The sequence below is a fragment of the Lissotriton vulgaris genome, chromosome 3_2 (genome assembly GCF_964263255.1).
Source record: "Lissotriton vulgaris chromosome 3_2, aLisVul1.2, whole genome shotgun sequence".
NCBI classification, from domain to species: Eukaryota; Metazoa; Chordata; class Amphibia; order Caudata; family Salamandridae; genus Lissotriton; species Lissotriton vulgaris.
The window spans coordinates 161,207,593-161,225,078 of NC_141690.1; the positions used below are offsets into that span (position 1 = coordinate 161,207,593).

General features: G+C 44.6%; 1 protein-coding gene across 2 annotated transcripts in view; it reads left to right on the forward strand.

Annotated features, from left to right (window-relative positions):
• Window positions 1-17,486, forward strand: part of SH3TC1 (SH3 domain and tetratricopeptide repeats 1) — a 368,620-nt gene that overhangs the window by 222,647 nt on the left and 128,487 nt on the right. For both annotated transcript variants that reach the window (XM_086964135.1, XM_086964136.1), the window contains exon 10: window positions 12,798-12,931. In XM_086964135.1, the coding sequence (XP_086820261.1) occupies window positions 12,798-12,931 (134 nt within the window). The remainder of the gene's footprint in view (window positions 1-12,797; window positions 12,932-17,486) is intronic.

Sequence of the window (17,486 nt, forward strand, 5' to 3'; positions counted from 1 at the left end):
CAAGAAGCGCTCCAACAGCCGCACCAGCAAGAAAGCCACCTGGTTCACCGGAGAGCTCCAAACCTCCAAACGTGCATGCCGGAAACTAGAGAAGATATGGCTCCACGACCATACACCGGACAGCCAAGCAGCGCACAAGGACGCCACTCGCAGACATCTCCACCTCATCCGACTAGTCAAGAGATCTTCCTTCAAAACACGCCTAGATAACAACACACACGACAGCAAAGAGCTCTTCAGCATCGTGAAGGAACTCTCCAACCCCAGCGCCAATGACATCCCACCATCACAAGAACTGTGCGACTCACTGGCCACCTTCTTCCACCGCAAGGTCACTGACATCCACGACAGCTTCAACACCAAGTCTACCCTGAGCATGCCAGACTCCACTCCTCCTGCGAACACCACCCGCACCAACCGCCTGACCTCCTGGACCAACATTAATGACGACGAGACACGCAAGGTCATGAACTCCATCCACTCAGGCTCACCATCAGACCCCTGCCCACACCACGTATTCAACAAAGCAGACGCAGCCATTGCACCCCAACTACGGAAGGTCATCAACATCTCTTTTGAGACAGCTACATTCCCAGAAAGCTGGAAGCACGCCGACATCAGCTCCCTCCTCAAGAAGCCCAAAGAGGACCCCAAGGACCTCAAGATCTTCCGGCCAATCTCCCTGCTCCCGTTCCCGGTGAAGGGTATTGAGAAAATCGTCAACACGAAATTGGCCCGCCACCTTGAGGACAACAACATCTTAGACCCATCCCAGTCCGGATTCAGATGAAACCACAGCACCGAGAAAGCCCTCATCGCCTCCACAGACGGCATTGTTGTGTTTCTATCTAGGACCCTAATTCGATATTCCCGATTCATGCCCTTATGAGGTTATAATCAATAATATCCTGGTAAAAGCATAAGAATCAGATCCATATTCAGTAATAGCCCATGCAGTCCAAAACACAGCACGGCTACTCCCATCGACTCCTAGAAAGCACAACACGTTCTTTAAACAGACCAAGCCTCCAGCAGCCCGGGAAATCCCCCCCTGCTTTTGTTTTGATTTGAACAAGAACTCCTGGAGTCCAGAAAGAACTGTTAGTTCTTGGTGACATCTTATGTCCAACCTTACGTCAAAATCGGCACCTTTCAGGTATAAATATACCAACAGTTGCCTTAATCAAGCACACGGTGGTTTGGAGCAGAGCGGCGATCTACTTGCCCGAGAGCCCAGCTGATGCGAGAGCCCACGGAAGCCGCCCCTCCGTTTGACGCAGTGAGAGAGACGCTGTCTTTTTCTCCAGCCGAGAAAATCCAGCTCCGGTGTTTCCAGCCTACCCTTGCGGTTTGCTGGGAGATCGAGACCTGAGGAAAGAGATACCAGACCTCCCACATTCTATTACCAAGGTACGGAGCTGACTAAACCCTAAAGAGAATTCTTGATGCAGATTCTTAGCAAAACAATCTTAACCAACTTAAACTTAAACTGCTACTTACTCACTCCTTCCCAAGTATTAGGCTTAGGTCAGGTACACCGGGGTAGGCGTAGTTAGAAGCACCAGTTGAGTACGTTAGTCAAATGTTTTTATGTATGTATATATTTTATCCATTTTAAAGTATCATATGGTTAAGAAACCATATCAATGCTTTTACAGTATTATTTCATAATACTACTTTTACTGTACGCACTTTACTTTTTGCTAGGTATTGCAATTGTGGCAATTCATTTCTCTTGCATGAGAAAGAAGACTGCTCAATAAATAACACCTTTTTATTGAAAACGCCCGTCTCTCTATTTCTCTGCACTCTGGTGAAACTAAGTATGCACGGTTGACTGAGTGAAATAGCTGCCTATTGTTTTCACACGACTCAAGAGATACACTCTTATTCTGAGGGAGCAAAGTTGTCATGTTTATGTGGTTGTCAGAAACTGAATCCCTTCTTGTCTGAGTCAGGGAAGTTCAGCCCTCCCTATTCATTCAAGAAAGTTTCTAGTGACCTCTGAGCTAGCTGGCGTAAACCTAAATTAAGTTTAACATAGTCAGTATAGACCTAGATGACCTCAGTCCTACGTCTACACAGCTGTTTATATTATTCCAATGCGCAGAGCCTATTGGGAAAATAGGAACTACACTACATGGCGCCCAACGTTTGGTAAGGCAATAATCTAAGGCAAGACTAGAGTAACTCAATCGTGCTTTTTCACACAGAACCCATTTTCCCGTAAAAACTCCAAAAGACGTTTGGAGTGGGTGAAAGGTTAAAATCCGCCGGAACTTAGTAGGAAGAGATTCCTATGTATTCGTTTTTGGTTTGATCAACGTTGAAGATACAGTGTTCCAAAATATTGTGCACCTAATCATTGTTTTCTTGAAACTCGATCTGCAACAAAAAACTTTCAGTCAGTAAAATGTCAGAAAGTGATGAAGAAAAAAAAAGAGAAGCCTTAGCAGCTCGACTCTTAGAGGAGGACACAACCCTCCAAGAAAATGACCCGAGTGTTATAATCATTCCGGTCCATATAAGAAGAACTATAACTCTTAAACTTATAGAAAATGGACTTACACCACGAGGTGGTACAGCATTTTTGTGGTAGGGGCACATGAATATCGGCAGTCAGAGGTGTTCTATTCATGGATACATTTTCCAGCAGCACACGCTGTGACAAAAGAATTCCACTATTACAAAATAGAGGAACCTCCGCGTGTATACACTCCTTTCGAGGAGATCGAAATCCCACTAAATTACCAAGAGCACCTGCTCTGGTTTAATGGCGCCCTAAAACAAAATAATCACATCACCAGGCTCGGTCCACTAGATAGACCAGGAGCAACGTGGCCGGTTCTAGCCAGCTACACACCACATCCAGACATTGATAAAATGTCAGACCGGGAACTTTTAACTCAGCTAAAACTCTTCATTAAAATACATAGACAATTGGTCCAATATGTCATGCGGACTTCAACAGTCCAACCCACAATTAATATTCCACAGCTGACCCCTTATCAGGGGAACACAAACAAAATCACACCACAGAACATACAATCATGTCTTGGTAAAGTACCCACAAAACGGGAACAAATTCCATTCTGGTTAGCACAAAAAATTACTCAAATAGAGGCAGTATTTCCAGATACTACTCCTACTGAGAAACACAGAATTCTGACTATCTGTCTTCCAATGGGGATCGCACCACATGTGGAAGACTGTGACACTTGGGGCACAGTCTTTGCTTCCATCTACACAAAAACACATGGTGTCCCGTCTATGGCGGTCATACCAGATGTACTAAGACAGATTCAAAATGAATACGGTCCAGAACCTGCTTTAACTCTGGGTATAAAATTACTGAAAGACTTCAAGAAGGTCTCGGCTATATTATTAGCCAACATAAAAGGAGAAGCAGCATCTGTGGCGATCTGCCAGAAATTGAAGGAAACAGATATAGCAGACCAACCATTTGAACTCGCCAGAATCATAGAAAAATCCTATGAAGAGCTAAGAAGAGATAGTTTGGGTGGGAAACCGGTAAAACCCCAACTAACTGAAAATCCTGAAAAAACATTTATTAAAAATAATTTAAAAACTCCAAAAAAGAGTTGGGATGGTAATAAACAATCCACTCCCAGGGAAAAACATTTCCAGTCCAGAGGAAGGTCTCCTCAGCGGAGAGAGAGATCTCCAGGCCGAGAAGACAAGTCTCCCCAAAGGGAGCCCTCTGAAAAAAGATATAACCTTAGAGATAGGGATAAAATAAGAAAACCTGATAGATATCAAGATGTCTATACACATCCGTCTCCATCCTTCTCACTCAATCTTTCTCGATCTTCCTCACAGAAATCGGAAAGAAGAGGACAGTCAGAACACAGACAAGAGCACGTCAAGTCCAAAGACAAGGAACCTGCTCATCAAAGTAAAAGATTACAATTTCCCAGAAAGAAGGTAGCAAGTATTAAAATTAAACATGCCGAGAATTCTGAGGACACAACTGAAAAACGGAGAGTGGGCACAGATAATGCTAGACAGCGCAGCAGAAGTGACAATAGCTCGCAAGATCCTGATGAATCTTCTGGAGACAGTGGACACGAATGAATACATTCAGGTGGAAACTGCAGACACACGAGTTAGTGTGCCCCATAAACTATATGAAATAACATTATGTATAGAGGGAGATAGAACTAGGAAAATAAAAGGTCTGTTTAGGGAAAAACTTTCTAAAGGCTATGACATCCTGTTAGCTGAGAAAGACTGGCCACCAGAGTTTGTCAAGGAGTGCCCACATGTCGAAGAAATGATTATGCCTGCCTTCTCAAATCATATTCCGATTCATAAAAAATACACATTAGCAAGAAAATGGGCAGTGGCCCAAGCTCCTACTTTATACAAAAATCATGTAGGATGGGATGAGGATTCTCCTCACCACAAAATCCAGTTAAAAAATCAGCCACTGCACAAAGGCAGTACCCGGTTAAACAAGAAGCTAAAAAGCAAGTCAGGGAGATCTTAGATCAACTTGAATATCAAGGGGTGATCAAAACATGCACCTCTCAAATGAACAATCCTTTGTTTCCTGTCTCCAAGCCAGACGATTCATATCGTCTAGTTTTGGACTACAGACACCTTAACTCCTGTTGTAAAACATTTGCAGTACAAAACTCACATAGTGCAGCACTAATGAATAACATTGTGCGCAAAAATATAAAACGACATTAGATATCTCTAATGGATTCTTCTGTCAAAACATTGCACCTGAAAGCAGGTATTTGACCGCTTTCTCAATAATAGGATCGCAAAAACAATTTTGCCGACTCCCACAGGGATTCAAGAATAGCCCAGGATTATTCTCAGCAAGGGTAACAGAGTTACTACAAATATATGATGATGAGGCATTATCCTATGTCGATGACATCTATCTCACAGATGATGACCTGGAGACTCACTTAAAAAGAGTGAACACCATAATACTTGGGTTCGCATCAGAGGGTTACAAATTCAACTTTAAAAAGTCACGAATGGCCCATCTAACTGTCCTATTTTTAGGATATGAATTATCAAGTGAAGGAAAGAGCCTGGCAGACAATTTCTTAGAGAAATGTGCTGTACTCCAAGCACCAAAAACGCTGAAGAATTTACAATCAATACTAGGTTTCCTGAATTTCGGAAGAACATACATTCTAAATTATGCAGAGAGGGTTAAACCTTTCTATGAATTAATAAAAACCTGATTTCAAACAAATCACATGGACTCGGAAACACACAGAGATTTTGAGATCATTGCAAACAGACATGCTAACTAAAACAAAATTACTCGCGAAAACATACGCAATCTTGTAATCCGAGTCATCCCAGGAAGATGCGGATTCACATACCTGACCTCTAATGAGGGAGAAACGGTACCTATAGCTTACAAATCACATTTGTACACTCAAGCTGAAATGAAATTCAGCTCTACAGAAAAAATTCTGACAGCGGTTCAAACTGCTGTAACAAAAGAAAGAGCCCTAGCCCAAGGCAAGAGAATATCTGTTTATACAGCAGAATCAGCCCTCGAGGCATTAACAAGTCCACGTAATCTGATTACAGTGGCCTTAGATCCAAAATGTATAGAATGGGAAAATTCTTTTGCTGCAGTAGACGTGAAATACTATTTTGACCCGAAACTGAAAAAACTAGATGATCTAAAATATGAACGAGAATATCCTCTGCCAATCGAAATTCTGCCTCTGGAACAATACACCTGCGTAATCTATATGGACAGATTCGCACAACACTACGATGTAGATAAAAAATCCTACAATGCAGCGTGCGCGATTGTTAAAGGTCGCTGGCGCTCTGGTAAACTCAAACCGATGATTACCAAAACTGAATCACTCAGAAACTGTTCAGCTCAGCGAGCTGAAATAAGATCTTTAAAGATGGCGCTTGAAAATGCCGATCGCGAATTCCCCACACTAATAGTGTGTGATTCGTATTTCTGCGTCAAATCATACAATAGTGACATGCAGACATGGAGTAAAAATGGTTACAAAGATGACACAGGTCCCACAATAAAGCATAAAACGCTTTGGGAACAAGTAGTTCTTTTAAGAAAAGAACTACAAAAGACTCACGTGATACACGCACTGAGCCATCGACGTGACGGCGTTCGCGTTGCAGGGAATTCATTGGCTAACACAGCCACAGCGGAAGCGGTTCAACCGGCTTCCGTAGCCACTGAAAAGCGTTCAGAAAAACACATAGATGGGGAAACCATGCTGGCGGTAAAAGCCTCATTAAAAGGCGTTTATGCAGCATTACCTCTCAACTATCCACTCAGTAATACATATATAATTGATGCAAACTCCGTTCCTTTTGCTCAAATCCCTGGAGTGGGGGATAGAGTAATTCCAAACACGAACCAGAGAATCTTCTTGATACAAGAAGCACACATGGGATTGGGTCTGAGGCACCAAGAGATCCTGAAATCTCTGATGGAATTACAATCAAATTTCTGGTGGCCGGGAATGAGCGTAGATATCTACAATTTTGCAAAAAAATTTGAGGACTGCAACAGAGATCGCAGTTGTGAACCGAACCAGCCAATAGCCCAGATACCACTATTAGACAGGCTATCTATAGCGCAGAAATCCAGTCAAAGAAATGCGTCCCCATAATTATTAAGACTGAATTCACTCAAAATGTAGACCCCAGCACTCGGCTGACGCCAGAACTGTTATAAAAGATTTGCGAGTCTTTATCGGCACATACGCAATTGGCATGCTACATTCTGATCAGGGTCCTGTGTTTAGCTCTCGAGCTTACAAAGAGGCCATGAACAGCATGGGCATTGCATTGCGGTACTCTTCTCCCTTCCATCCTGAGGCAAATGCGGTAGTGGAAAGAAAAAACCAGGACATAAAGCAATCTATAACGGCGAGGGTATTAGGTTCGGGTGATGGGTGGGTCAAACATTTAACAAGTGTCCAACGTAGTCTTAATAATCTGCCAAGAAATTCTCTAAAAGGTCTCACTCCATACTATTGTTCGGAACTAGAATGCTCATTCAGGATCTTGATTGTCACACTTCAGTGGTAGAAGAAAAATCCTTTGATATCAAAGATCGTTTGGCTGTTTTACAGGATTTAAATGAAACAAGAAAAAACCTGAGTTTCGTTTTTTTAAATAAAGAAAGCGTGTAAACGTTACATTTTAGTTGGTGCAAAAAATTATTTTCAAATAATGTGTGTGTGTTATAGTTAAATGTCATTTAAGATGTAAAATTATTTTACTCAAGTTAGTCCAGGGAAATCTCAATTGACTGTGTCTGTCTGTAGTACCCTGTTCCCTGGAACAAGTGGGGTCTTCTCTCTTTTGTTAACTATAATCAATAATATCCTGATAAAGGCATAAAAATCAGATCCATATTCAGTAATAGCCCATGTGGTCCAAAGCACAGCACGGCTACTCCCATCGACTCCTAGAAAGCACAACGCGTTCTTTAAACAAACCAAGCCTCCAGCAGCCCGGGAAATCCCCCCCTGCTTTTGTTTTGATTTGAACAAGAACTCCTGGAGTCCAGAAAGAACTGTTAGTTCTTAGTTACGTCTTATATCCAACCTTGCATCAAACTCGGCACCTTTCAGGTATAAATATACCAACAGTTTCCTTAAGCAAACACACAGTGGTTTGGAGCAGAGCGGCCATCTACTTGCCCGAGAGCCCAGCTGATGTGAGAGCCCACGGAAGCCGCCCCTCCCGTTTGACGCACTGAGAGAGACGCTGTCTTTTTCTCCAGCCGAGAAAATCCAGCTCCGGTGTTTCCAGCTTACGCTTGCGGGTTGCTGGGAGATCGAGTCCTGAGAAAAGAGATACCAGACATCCCACATTCTATTACCAAGGTACAGAGCTGACTAAAGCCTTAAGAGAATTCTTGATGCAGATTCTTGGCAAAACAATCTTAACCAACTTAACTTAAACTGCTACTTACTCACTCCTTCCCAAGTATTTGGCTTAGGTCAGGTACACCGGGGTAGGCGTAGTTAGAAGCACCAGTTGAGTACGTTAGTCAAATGTTTTTATGTATGTATATATTTTATCCAATTTAAAGTATCATATGGCTAAGAAACCATATCAATGCTTTTACAGTATTATTTCATAATACTACTTTTACTGTACGCACTTTACTTTATGCTAAGTATTGCAATTGTGGCAATTCATTTCTCTTGCATGAGAAAGAAGACTGCTCAATAAATAACACCTTTTTATTGAAAACGCCCATCTCTCTATTTCTCTGCACTCTGGTGAAACTAAGTATGCACGGTTGACTGAGTAAAATAGCTGCCTATTGTTTTCACACGACTCTAGAGATACACTCTTATTCTGAGGGAGCAAAGTTGTCATGTTTATGCAGTTGTCAGAAACTAAATCCCATCTTGTCTGAGTCAGGGAAGTTCAGCCCTCCCTATTCATTCAAGAAAGTTTTTAGTGACCTCTGAGATAGCTGGTGTAAACCTAAATTAAGTTTAACATAGTCAGTAGAGACCTAGATGTCCTCGGTCCTACGTCTACATTGCTCTGTATGTTATTCCAATGCGCAGAGCCTATTGGGAAAATAGGAACTACACTACAACATCAGGCGCCAACTGGACAGCGGCGGAACATCAGCCCTTATCCTCCGGGACCTGTCGGCCGCCTTCGACACGGTCTCCCACAACACACTAAAGACTCGCCTCCATGAAGCCACAATCCAAGAGAAGGCCCTCGACTGGACCACGTCCTTCATCTCCCGCAGAACCTAGAGCTTCCCCCTCCCTCCCTTCCGTTCAGAAGCCACCGATATCATCTGCGGAGTACCACAGGGCTCATCCCTCAGCCGGACACTGTTCAACATCTACATGGCCCCCCTCGCACAAGTGGCCCGCCAACACAACCTCAACATCATCTCCTACGCCGACGACACACAGTTCATCCTCTGCCTTGCCAAGGACCCACTTACTGCCAAGACCAACCTCCATGAGGGAATGAAGGACGTCGCAGATTGGATGAGGAGCAGCCGCCTAAAGCTGAACTCAGACAAGACTGAGGTCCTCATCCTCGGACCCACCCCCTCCACCTGGGACGACTCATGGTGGCCGACCAAGCTGGGACCGGCACCTACACCCAACGACCACGCACGCAACCTAGGATTCATCCTCGACTCCTCCCTCTCCATGTCAAAACAAGTCAATGCCGTCTCCTCCTCCTGCTACAACACCCACCACATGCTCCGCAGGATCTACAAGTGGATCCCCATCGAAACCAGAAGAATGGGGACCCAGGCCCTCGTCGGCAGCAGGTTGGACTACGGCAACGCACTCTATGCAGGAATCCCGGCCAAACACCTGTGACCACTACAACGCATCCAAAACGCCTCCGCCCGGCTGATCCTCAACATCCCCCGCCACAGCCACATCACCCCCCACCTGAGAGAGCTACACTGGCTCCCCATCAACAAGAGGATCACCTTCAAGCTCCTCACCCACGCTCACAAAGCACTCCACAACAACAGACCAGCCTACCTTAACAGAAGACTCGGCTTCTACACCCCCACCCGCCAGCTCCGCTCCACCAGCCTCGCCCTCGCGCTGTGCCCCGCATCCAACGAGCATCCTCCAGCGGCAGAGCCTTCTCCTTTCTCGCCGCCAAGACCTGGAACACCCTCCCCACCCACCTGGGGCAGACCCAATACCTGCTCGCCTTCAGAAGACGCCTCAAGATCTGGCTCTTCGAGCAGTAGCGGCACCCCCTCCCCTCAGCGCCTTGAGACCCTCACAGGTAAGTAGTGCGCTTTATAAGTAGATTTATTGATTGATTGATTGATTGATTGATTGATTTCTCTCTCTCATCTTCCCTGTCACATGTGCAATAAGGTGACCCCTTATTAAGGTTTTTTAGGCCTCCTACAAATCTACATCTGAGTTCACGGTTCCTGTATTCTCCTAAAAGTAGACGTCCGTGGTCTTTGGATTCAACTTCTAAGTGTTCCAAATAGTCAGCTCATAAGAGTTGAGATGCAAATCACCTCTCATAGCTGATGTATCTCTCCATATGGAAGTAACTCATGGCAGGAAGTCCCTGACTCTGCCCACCTGGTGCTTCATCACCAGAAAGTAGTCCAGGCTGGACACGGAACTCTTAGCAGTGGAAATGTAGGAATACTGTCTTACCCCGATGCCTTGTGCCTCTACAAACAAGGCCAAGCGTAAATCTGCCCCAGGTGAATCCCGGAAGTAGTCACTCTGTCCAGCTCTCACTGTAGGGTCAAGTTAAAATATCCTCCGACTGGGAACAGGACCTCCAGTATTTTCGCTATCCATTCCCCTAACTTATCTTGCCCAACATCTGTTGGCCGCACAGGTAATACCATGATGCCATCACCAAGTGTTCCCCATTCCAGCACCCGCTCACTGCTGCTTGACACCCATTTATGTCCACTCAAGATTGTGTGACCTCTAGTGGGAAAGATTTATGGGCCAGAATTCCCTCTCCCCTGGAGCCCAGGGAGAAATCCCCATGAACCAGCAGTTTATATCTGTCCACAAACATTCCACAGCAAGTGAGTTTCTTGCAGCATGATAAAATCGGGTACTGTCGAGCCATATATTTCCATACCACTCCCCTCCTCAGCTTATTGCCCAGGCCATTTACAACCTAGTAGAGTACCTTTTGAGTCAAACTCAAGGGTATCTTATGCGATGCATTACCTGCCATTGTAGGATAATCATCAGTAAGTCAATCAAAAAAATCTGACAAATGTCCATGCACCGATGAAGGGACAAGCCCCCTGAAATTCCAATATCTCATCTGCAGTGATCAAGATATCTAGTCTCATCCCTGAATGGGATCTAGAAGCCAATGTATCAAGGCTGCTTGTTGAGCATCACTCATGTTAACCCAGTGATCATCGGGATGACAACTGAGAGATCTACTTCCTCTTGGTCTCTGTGAGAATCAGAAGTTTCTCTCACGGTGTTCTTTGAGTCACACATCTGTTGCTGGTGGTCATGAAGCGATGATATTGTATGTCCATTACCAACTTGACCCTCTCGGACTCCACTTGGTCTTGGGTCAGGGCTGCACTATATTGTCAACGTAAGTTAAATTTCGGCTCCTGCCTCTTCTACTCCTGGGGACGATCCCTGTCCTCCTTTCCGGGGTTCAATGGACCGCACATCCAACCAGTTCCACGCCTCATTTGCTGGGATAGAGAAATGTGACTCCTTGTGTTTGGTAATTTGTAGTTTTGCTGGGAAAATAAACAAATACTTTAGATTCAGCTTCCTCAAATGTTGTTCCACAGCTTCCCTTTGGCATTGGTCAGCATTAGTAGAGCCCGGATATGCATTCACCGCTCCCTTCCACTTACCACGGTTCATGCATGTGGGCCACCTGCAGGATATTGTCCCTGACCCAAAGGTTCTGGCCACTAATGCCCTGGGTGTTGCCCCTTGTACCGGCAGCCAATCCACCTCCCTAGGAGCTCTTTTGATCGTACCTCCCTAGGAGCTATTTTGATCGTGAACATGGTGGAGGCCTTACTGCCCAACACTGTTGATAGTAGCCAATCTTTCAAGAACAGCTCCATGTGTGGGCCTTCAGTTCAGTTGACATTGCTTTTAATTGTGCTAGGCATAGTATTTTGTACTGGAAGGATACCGTCTTCCAATATAAAACCTTTTTTGGACATGATATAGGCATCTTTACACAGTGGTGCAAGGGTGTGTGTTGTGCTTGGCAGCCTGATAGTGCACCAATATTAGGGAAAGATCTTAGTAAATAGGGCACTGTCCTGATCTCGGCCATGTATGCAACACTGCACAGCAACGTTGGGTGCTTCACTCTGTTGGATGAGTCTTTAGTAAATCTACCCCCAAGTTTTAGTTAGCATTTTCCCAAAAATGTAAATGTTTTGAACATTGCCGTAAGCATTTCACTAGTGTTATTCCAAGCATATACATAGTGTCCTTTTTTTGTTATTATTTGTGGTTCAAACACTGGGTGGAATTTAAACAAACATCAGCAGTAGCATACCCAACTGCTAAGCATTTGGAGACAGTTTTTTACAAATCATAATCAGAAATATACACTGTAAAACACTTTGCATCACAAAATGACAATCTGTACCTTCCCCTCTATTTGCAGCAGCTCTCTTTCTAAATGCATTGCTTAGAACGCAGACCCATGCAGATTGTCTCTCCTACCCTGTCCTTTCCTTCTCTTGATGGAGAAAAGGCTACTCCCTTCACCTCCTTATCTCTCACTCTGCCTTGCTGAGCTCTGTGGGGATTTAGATGAATAAGGACTGCAGGAGGCAAACTTAGCTCAAATATAGCCAATGCAGGTGTCGCAACGGCAATGCCAGGGGTCGCAAAGAAAATGTCTCAACTGTGAATCCCAGCACCACGTAAATGACAGTCATGACTTGCCACCAATTACATGGACTAGCACTAGTTTTGTGATCTGGCTCTAGCGCCTTATCAAACAGCAGCATGACAGTAAAGAGGAAATGATCCAAATCCTTATCTAGGTACAATGTTATATTTCTAGTCTTTCTGGTGACATAAGTACTGCCAAGAAGCTAAAGTTGTCTCAAACCAAATGTAATTGCATTGAACTTCTATGATACATTATTCTATGAACTTTGCATTGGAAGAGTGATGAATAAGTAAACATGTAATCAGAAGAACTTGAAAGCATTGTTTAAAGACTTCTAGCAATTTTATTTGTCATTGCACTGTACTGAACCTGGCCTCTTGTATGTTCCATGTTTTATGTAGTCCTGCAAACAAAGAGTTTCTACAGGAGGAAGAAAATTTTTTTTTCAGAGAAGAAGCAATATATGATTATGAAAAGGCAAGACTTTTACTCAAGCAGCTATCAGAAACAGATGTGTGTACAGTTTACAAATTGGGTAAGCATTAATTGTGACACGTATGCATTTAGGAATTTCGTTTATTTTTTATGTAGTTTGTACTACGTTCATTATAATTTACCTTGTTCATTATAATGTAAGTGACAGGACACCATTTTTCTTGATCCAACAATATTTTCCCCACAAGCTTAAAATATTATTAGGTTTGGGCTATAAACTACAGCTGTACGAAATTGTAAAGCATGATGGTTTGCTTCTTTGCACATTGTTTACAGTTTCACTAGGTCTGCTGTGTGTGGAGTTGTGTGAAGCTCACAAAGATTGTTAAAATTAAAAAGCTGTTAAAAAGTGGTTTTGTGCAGCAGACTGCCGTTTCCCACTTCCATGCAGAGTGGAGAGTCACACCTGCTAATGTCTTTCCTTGGAGTGCTGGGCTCCTTCATCTTTCCCTGATGCCAGTCACACAAAAAGGGCCGGTCAGAAATACAGGCGAATGCTCATACCAACTCTACTAACGCAGGTTCGCCTTGGAACTTCCACAGGTGGCAAAAGGAAGGCATCTCTATGCCTTGCAAATGAGCAGTGTTGTGAATACTTATGGATGCTGGACTAATAGTTCAGTTTAATTTCTTATTTCACCCTAACATATACATATATATCTACACACATACGTGTGTGTTTGTATATACATATATATATATATATATATATATTAGTATTCACTTACAAAAACAAAGGTTATTAAATAGAATTTGAAAAAACCTTACGTATTCACTGAAAAAAAAACAAAGGTTACGGGGATATTATAGTTATGCTCAGATTTCACTCAGTAAAAGCCAGAGAAATTCGGCTGTTATAGTTTCCTGAGCTAACGATAACTACGCCCCCGCAATGCATTGCTTATGACCTCACATGTTACATCACTTATGACATGGTCAGTGACATCACTGTTGACATCTCAAATGACATCACTGATGACACCATCTAATGAGTGTAAGTATTTTGTAAGAGTTAGTGATTGTTAAACATATATACTAAGGTACTGTAAAAGTTAAAGTAGTATACTAGGTGTACTACTAAAGAGTGACTATTTTCAATATATATCATGTGAGGGGTTGTGTGACTTTATATATCCTTGTGTGGGGGTGTCTGAGTAGCTGTATGAATGTATAATCGGGTGTGTGAGTAGCTGTTTGGGTGAGGGAGTTACTGTGTGAATGGCTGTATTGATGTGTGCTTTGGTATGTCAGTGGCTGTATGGATGGGTGCGTGGTGGTGTAAGTGGCTGTATGGGTGAGTATGGGGATGTGTGACTGCTTGTGTGGCTGTATGGGTGATTAACTGGTTGAGTGAGTGGGTGTGTGAGTGGCTCTATGGAGGAGTGAGTGGGTGTTGTGAGTACTGGTATAGGTCTGTAAATTCGTATTTCAGTGGTTATGCAGGTGTGTAAGTGGCCGTACAAGAGGTTGTATGGGGTGTGAATGGGTGTTTGAGTGGTTCTGTGGTTGATATCATCAGTGATGCCATTTGAGATGTCATCAGTGATGTCACTGACCATGTCATGAGTGTTATAATATGTGCGATCCTAAGCAGTGCATTGAGGGGGAGGTACATTATAGTTACCTCAGGTAACTATAACTGCCAAATTTCACTGGTTATGTACGAGTGAAATCTGAGTCTAACTATAACATCCCTGTAACCTTTGTTTTTTTCAGTGACTTTCTAAGGTTTTTTAATTCTATTTGCTAACTGTAACGACCCTGTTACCTTTGATTTTGTAAGTGAATTTTGTTTGTTTTTTTAACAAGTAGTCCGTTTGCAGTGGTGGACAAAGGGGGCGGGTCCTCTGACCAGTTCTCAGGAATCCTGCTGTGTCAGACTTACTGGAGGTAATAGGAGGGCTCCCAAGAACCCTTAGCATCAAGAGGACTTCATCCCCCAACCAGCAGTGTGCCAGGAGGCGCATTTTCAGAGTGGTTGAGAAAGGGGGCATGTCCTCTTAATTCCTCTCAGAATTGCGCTGTGTGGGATGTACTGGAGGTAACAGTAGGGTTTGTTGGCCCCCTCAGACCCTCAGCATCCAAGGGGACTTACTCCCCAGCAGCAGTTTTACCAAGAGGTGCGTTTGCAGAGTGGTGGAGAAAGGGAGCATAGCCTCCAAACACCTCTCAGCATTCCCACTGTGTGCGACTTACTGGAGGTAACAGGAGGGGCTTTTTGCCTCCAAGGACTCTCCGCATCCAAGAGGGCTTCATCCCCCTACCAGCAGTGCTCTGAGAGGCGCATTGGCAGAATGGTGGCGAAAGGGGGCATGGCCTCAGAACACCTCTCAGCATTCCCACTGTGTGCGACTTACTGGATGTAACAGGAGGGGCTTTTTGCCCCCAAGGACCCCCCGCATCCAAGAGGGCTTCATCCCCCCACGAGCAGTGTGCAGAGAGGCATGTTTGTTAGTGGTGGTGTAAGGGGACATGGCCTCCAAACACCTCTCAGCAATCCCACTGTGTGGAACTTACTGGATCTAACAGGAGCTCTTGATGGCCCCTAAGCACCCTCAGAAGCCAAAGGGACTTCATCAAGGGTGATTGCAGAGTGCTGCAGAAATGTGGCAGGGTCTCCGGCGTGATGCCATGCCGGCAGCTTTTTTTTTATTAAAAGGGAAAGCGGGCCATGTGGCCAGGCGGATTATGGCTTCTTCTTTTTTACATTGTTTTCTTTTTTTAATAAAGGCAGGAGGGCAGATTTTGGCCCCGGGGCTTGCCCTTTTTTATTAAACATGGGGAGGGGCCGGTTGACCCCCCTACCAGACCGATTTGAGCCCCATGGACCGCATCCCCCAGGGTCTAGCCACAATACTGGGTGTCCAGGTCCCAGTTTCTCACGTTGGGGATTACGGGTGAGTCTGAAGCCCCCCGCGGCCCCTGCCTACTCCGTGCGTCTTGTGGGACCCTGCATTGCTTTTGGCCAGAGGGAGCTGCTGAACATGTAGTTCCCTCTGTCCGAAAGCAATTTTGCTCTGCTTTCAGTGGGATGGAGTTTGCTATGGCTTGGCGGGAGTGGTGAAGCTCCTGCCAATCCATAGCAAACAGATACCTCCGAGGGTGGGCACCTCGGGAGGCCGTGGTGGGGGTTGGCAGTCCCCAGGGCCATGCATGGTTCCAGAAGGGGAGCCATGCGGCCCCCCTCCTTTACAGAACACAGTCCTGGGAGGTGGTCCCCTGGGCTGCAAAGACCATGCGGCCCCCACTTAAATTTTAACCATTTGCCCCAGGGAGGTGGCAAAGGGTTTCTCTTGTATCCCCCCAGGGCTGCGAGGGGGGGGGGGGCGGGATACAGGAGAAACAGTGGGCCTTCAAGACGTGGTAAGAATAATTTCTTTATTCAGAATCACAGCGTATCACTTTCTTGACGTGTTTCGGCTGGTCCCAGCCTTTATCAAAGTTAGACTAGCCATCCGGCCATTTATTTTTAAAGGTGCATAGTGTCATAGACCTAAAAGACATCAATGTTTCAGTAGTCTTTCTTAATTTTTTTCAAATTATCTTTTTTTCTCTTTTTATCTCCACATTTATAATTTCAATACAATGTATTAGTATAACACAATACTATGTACCTTACTCTTCAGTGTACAAGCTTATATATATATATATATATATATATATATATATATATATATATATATATATATATATGTATGTATGTATATATATATATATATATATATATGTATATATGTCTGTACTCTGAAAGTAGCTGTGAGCCCTTCCATGACTGTGGAATATGTCTGTTAGGCAACAACCTGGAGCACGCTAGATGGTGGGATTGCCTGAGTGTGTTTGTATGACCACACCACCCATGACTGCCCACCAAGGAAGTCAAGGGAGCCTGTAACCTGGAACAATGGCCCAGACAACTGCCAAGACCAAAAGGTGCAGGTGACGTGGGAAACCAGCCCCTGAAGCTTCCACAGTTGCCGTTGAGGGGGTCCCAGAGGAGGAGTTCCCCGAGCCAACCAGGGAAGACTTTGCCACCCTAGGTGACCTGCCTGAGCTTGCTGACTGGAAAGTTGTGCATGGGCCCACCAGGGAGGTGTTCTGCAGGATGCATTAGGAGTGTTCCTCTCTTGAAGGCCTAAAATGGCAAGCCAAAGTCCAGGCAGCAGGTGAATTATCTGGGGATCACATAATCTACTGGGAGAATGATCTCCTACTTAGTGAGCCTAAGACTCCTCGTTCTAGAGAAGCTCATGTGCTGGTGGTCCCTCAGTGTTACAGGACCTTCTTACTGGTTTTGGGGATAAAAAACCCTTGGTAGGACATTTAGGGCACAACTTTTGAGGAAAAAAGCAAAAAGCTCCCTTGATCCCACTACCAGTCGTTAGCACCCCCTTTCAAAGGGTGGGCACTGGGCATCAACATCATTGAACCCCAAGACAGCCATAGACAACAGGTTTGTCCTGGTATTGGTGAACCATGCCATCTGCTACCCAGAGGCATAACTCTGAGGATAGTGACTGCAGCTGTGGTGGCTGGAGCTCAGATGGGAACTTTACCCATGTGGGGTTCCCCAAGGAGGTAGTATCTGACAGAGGAAC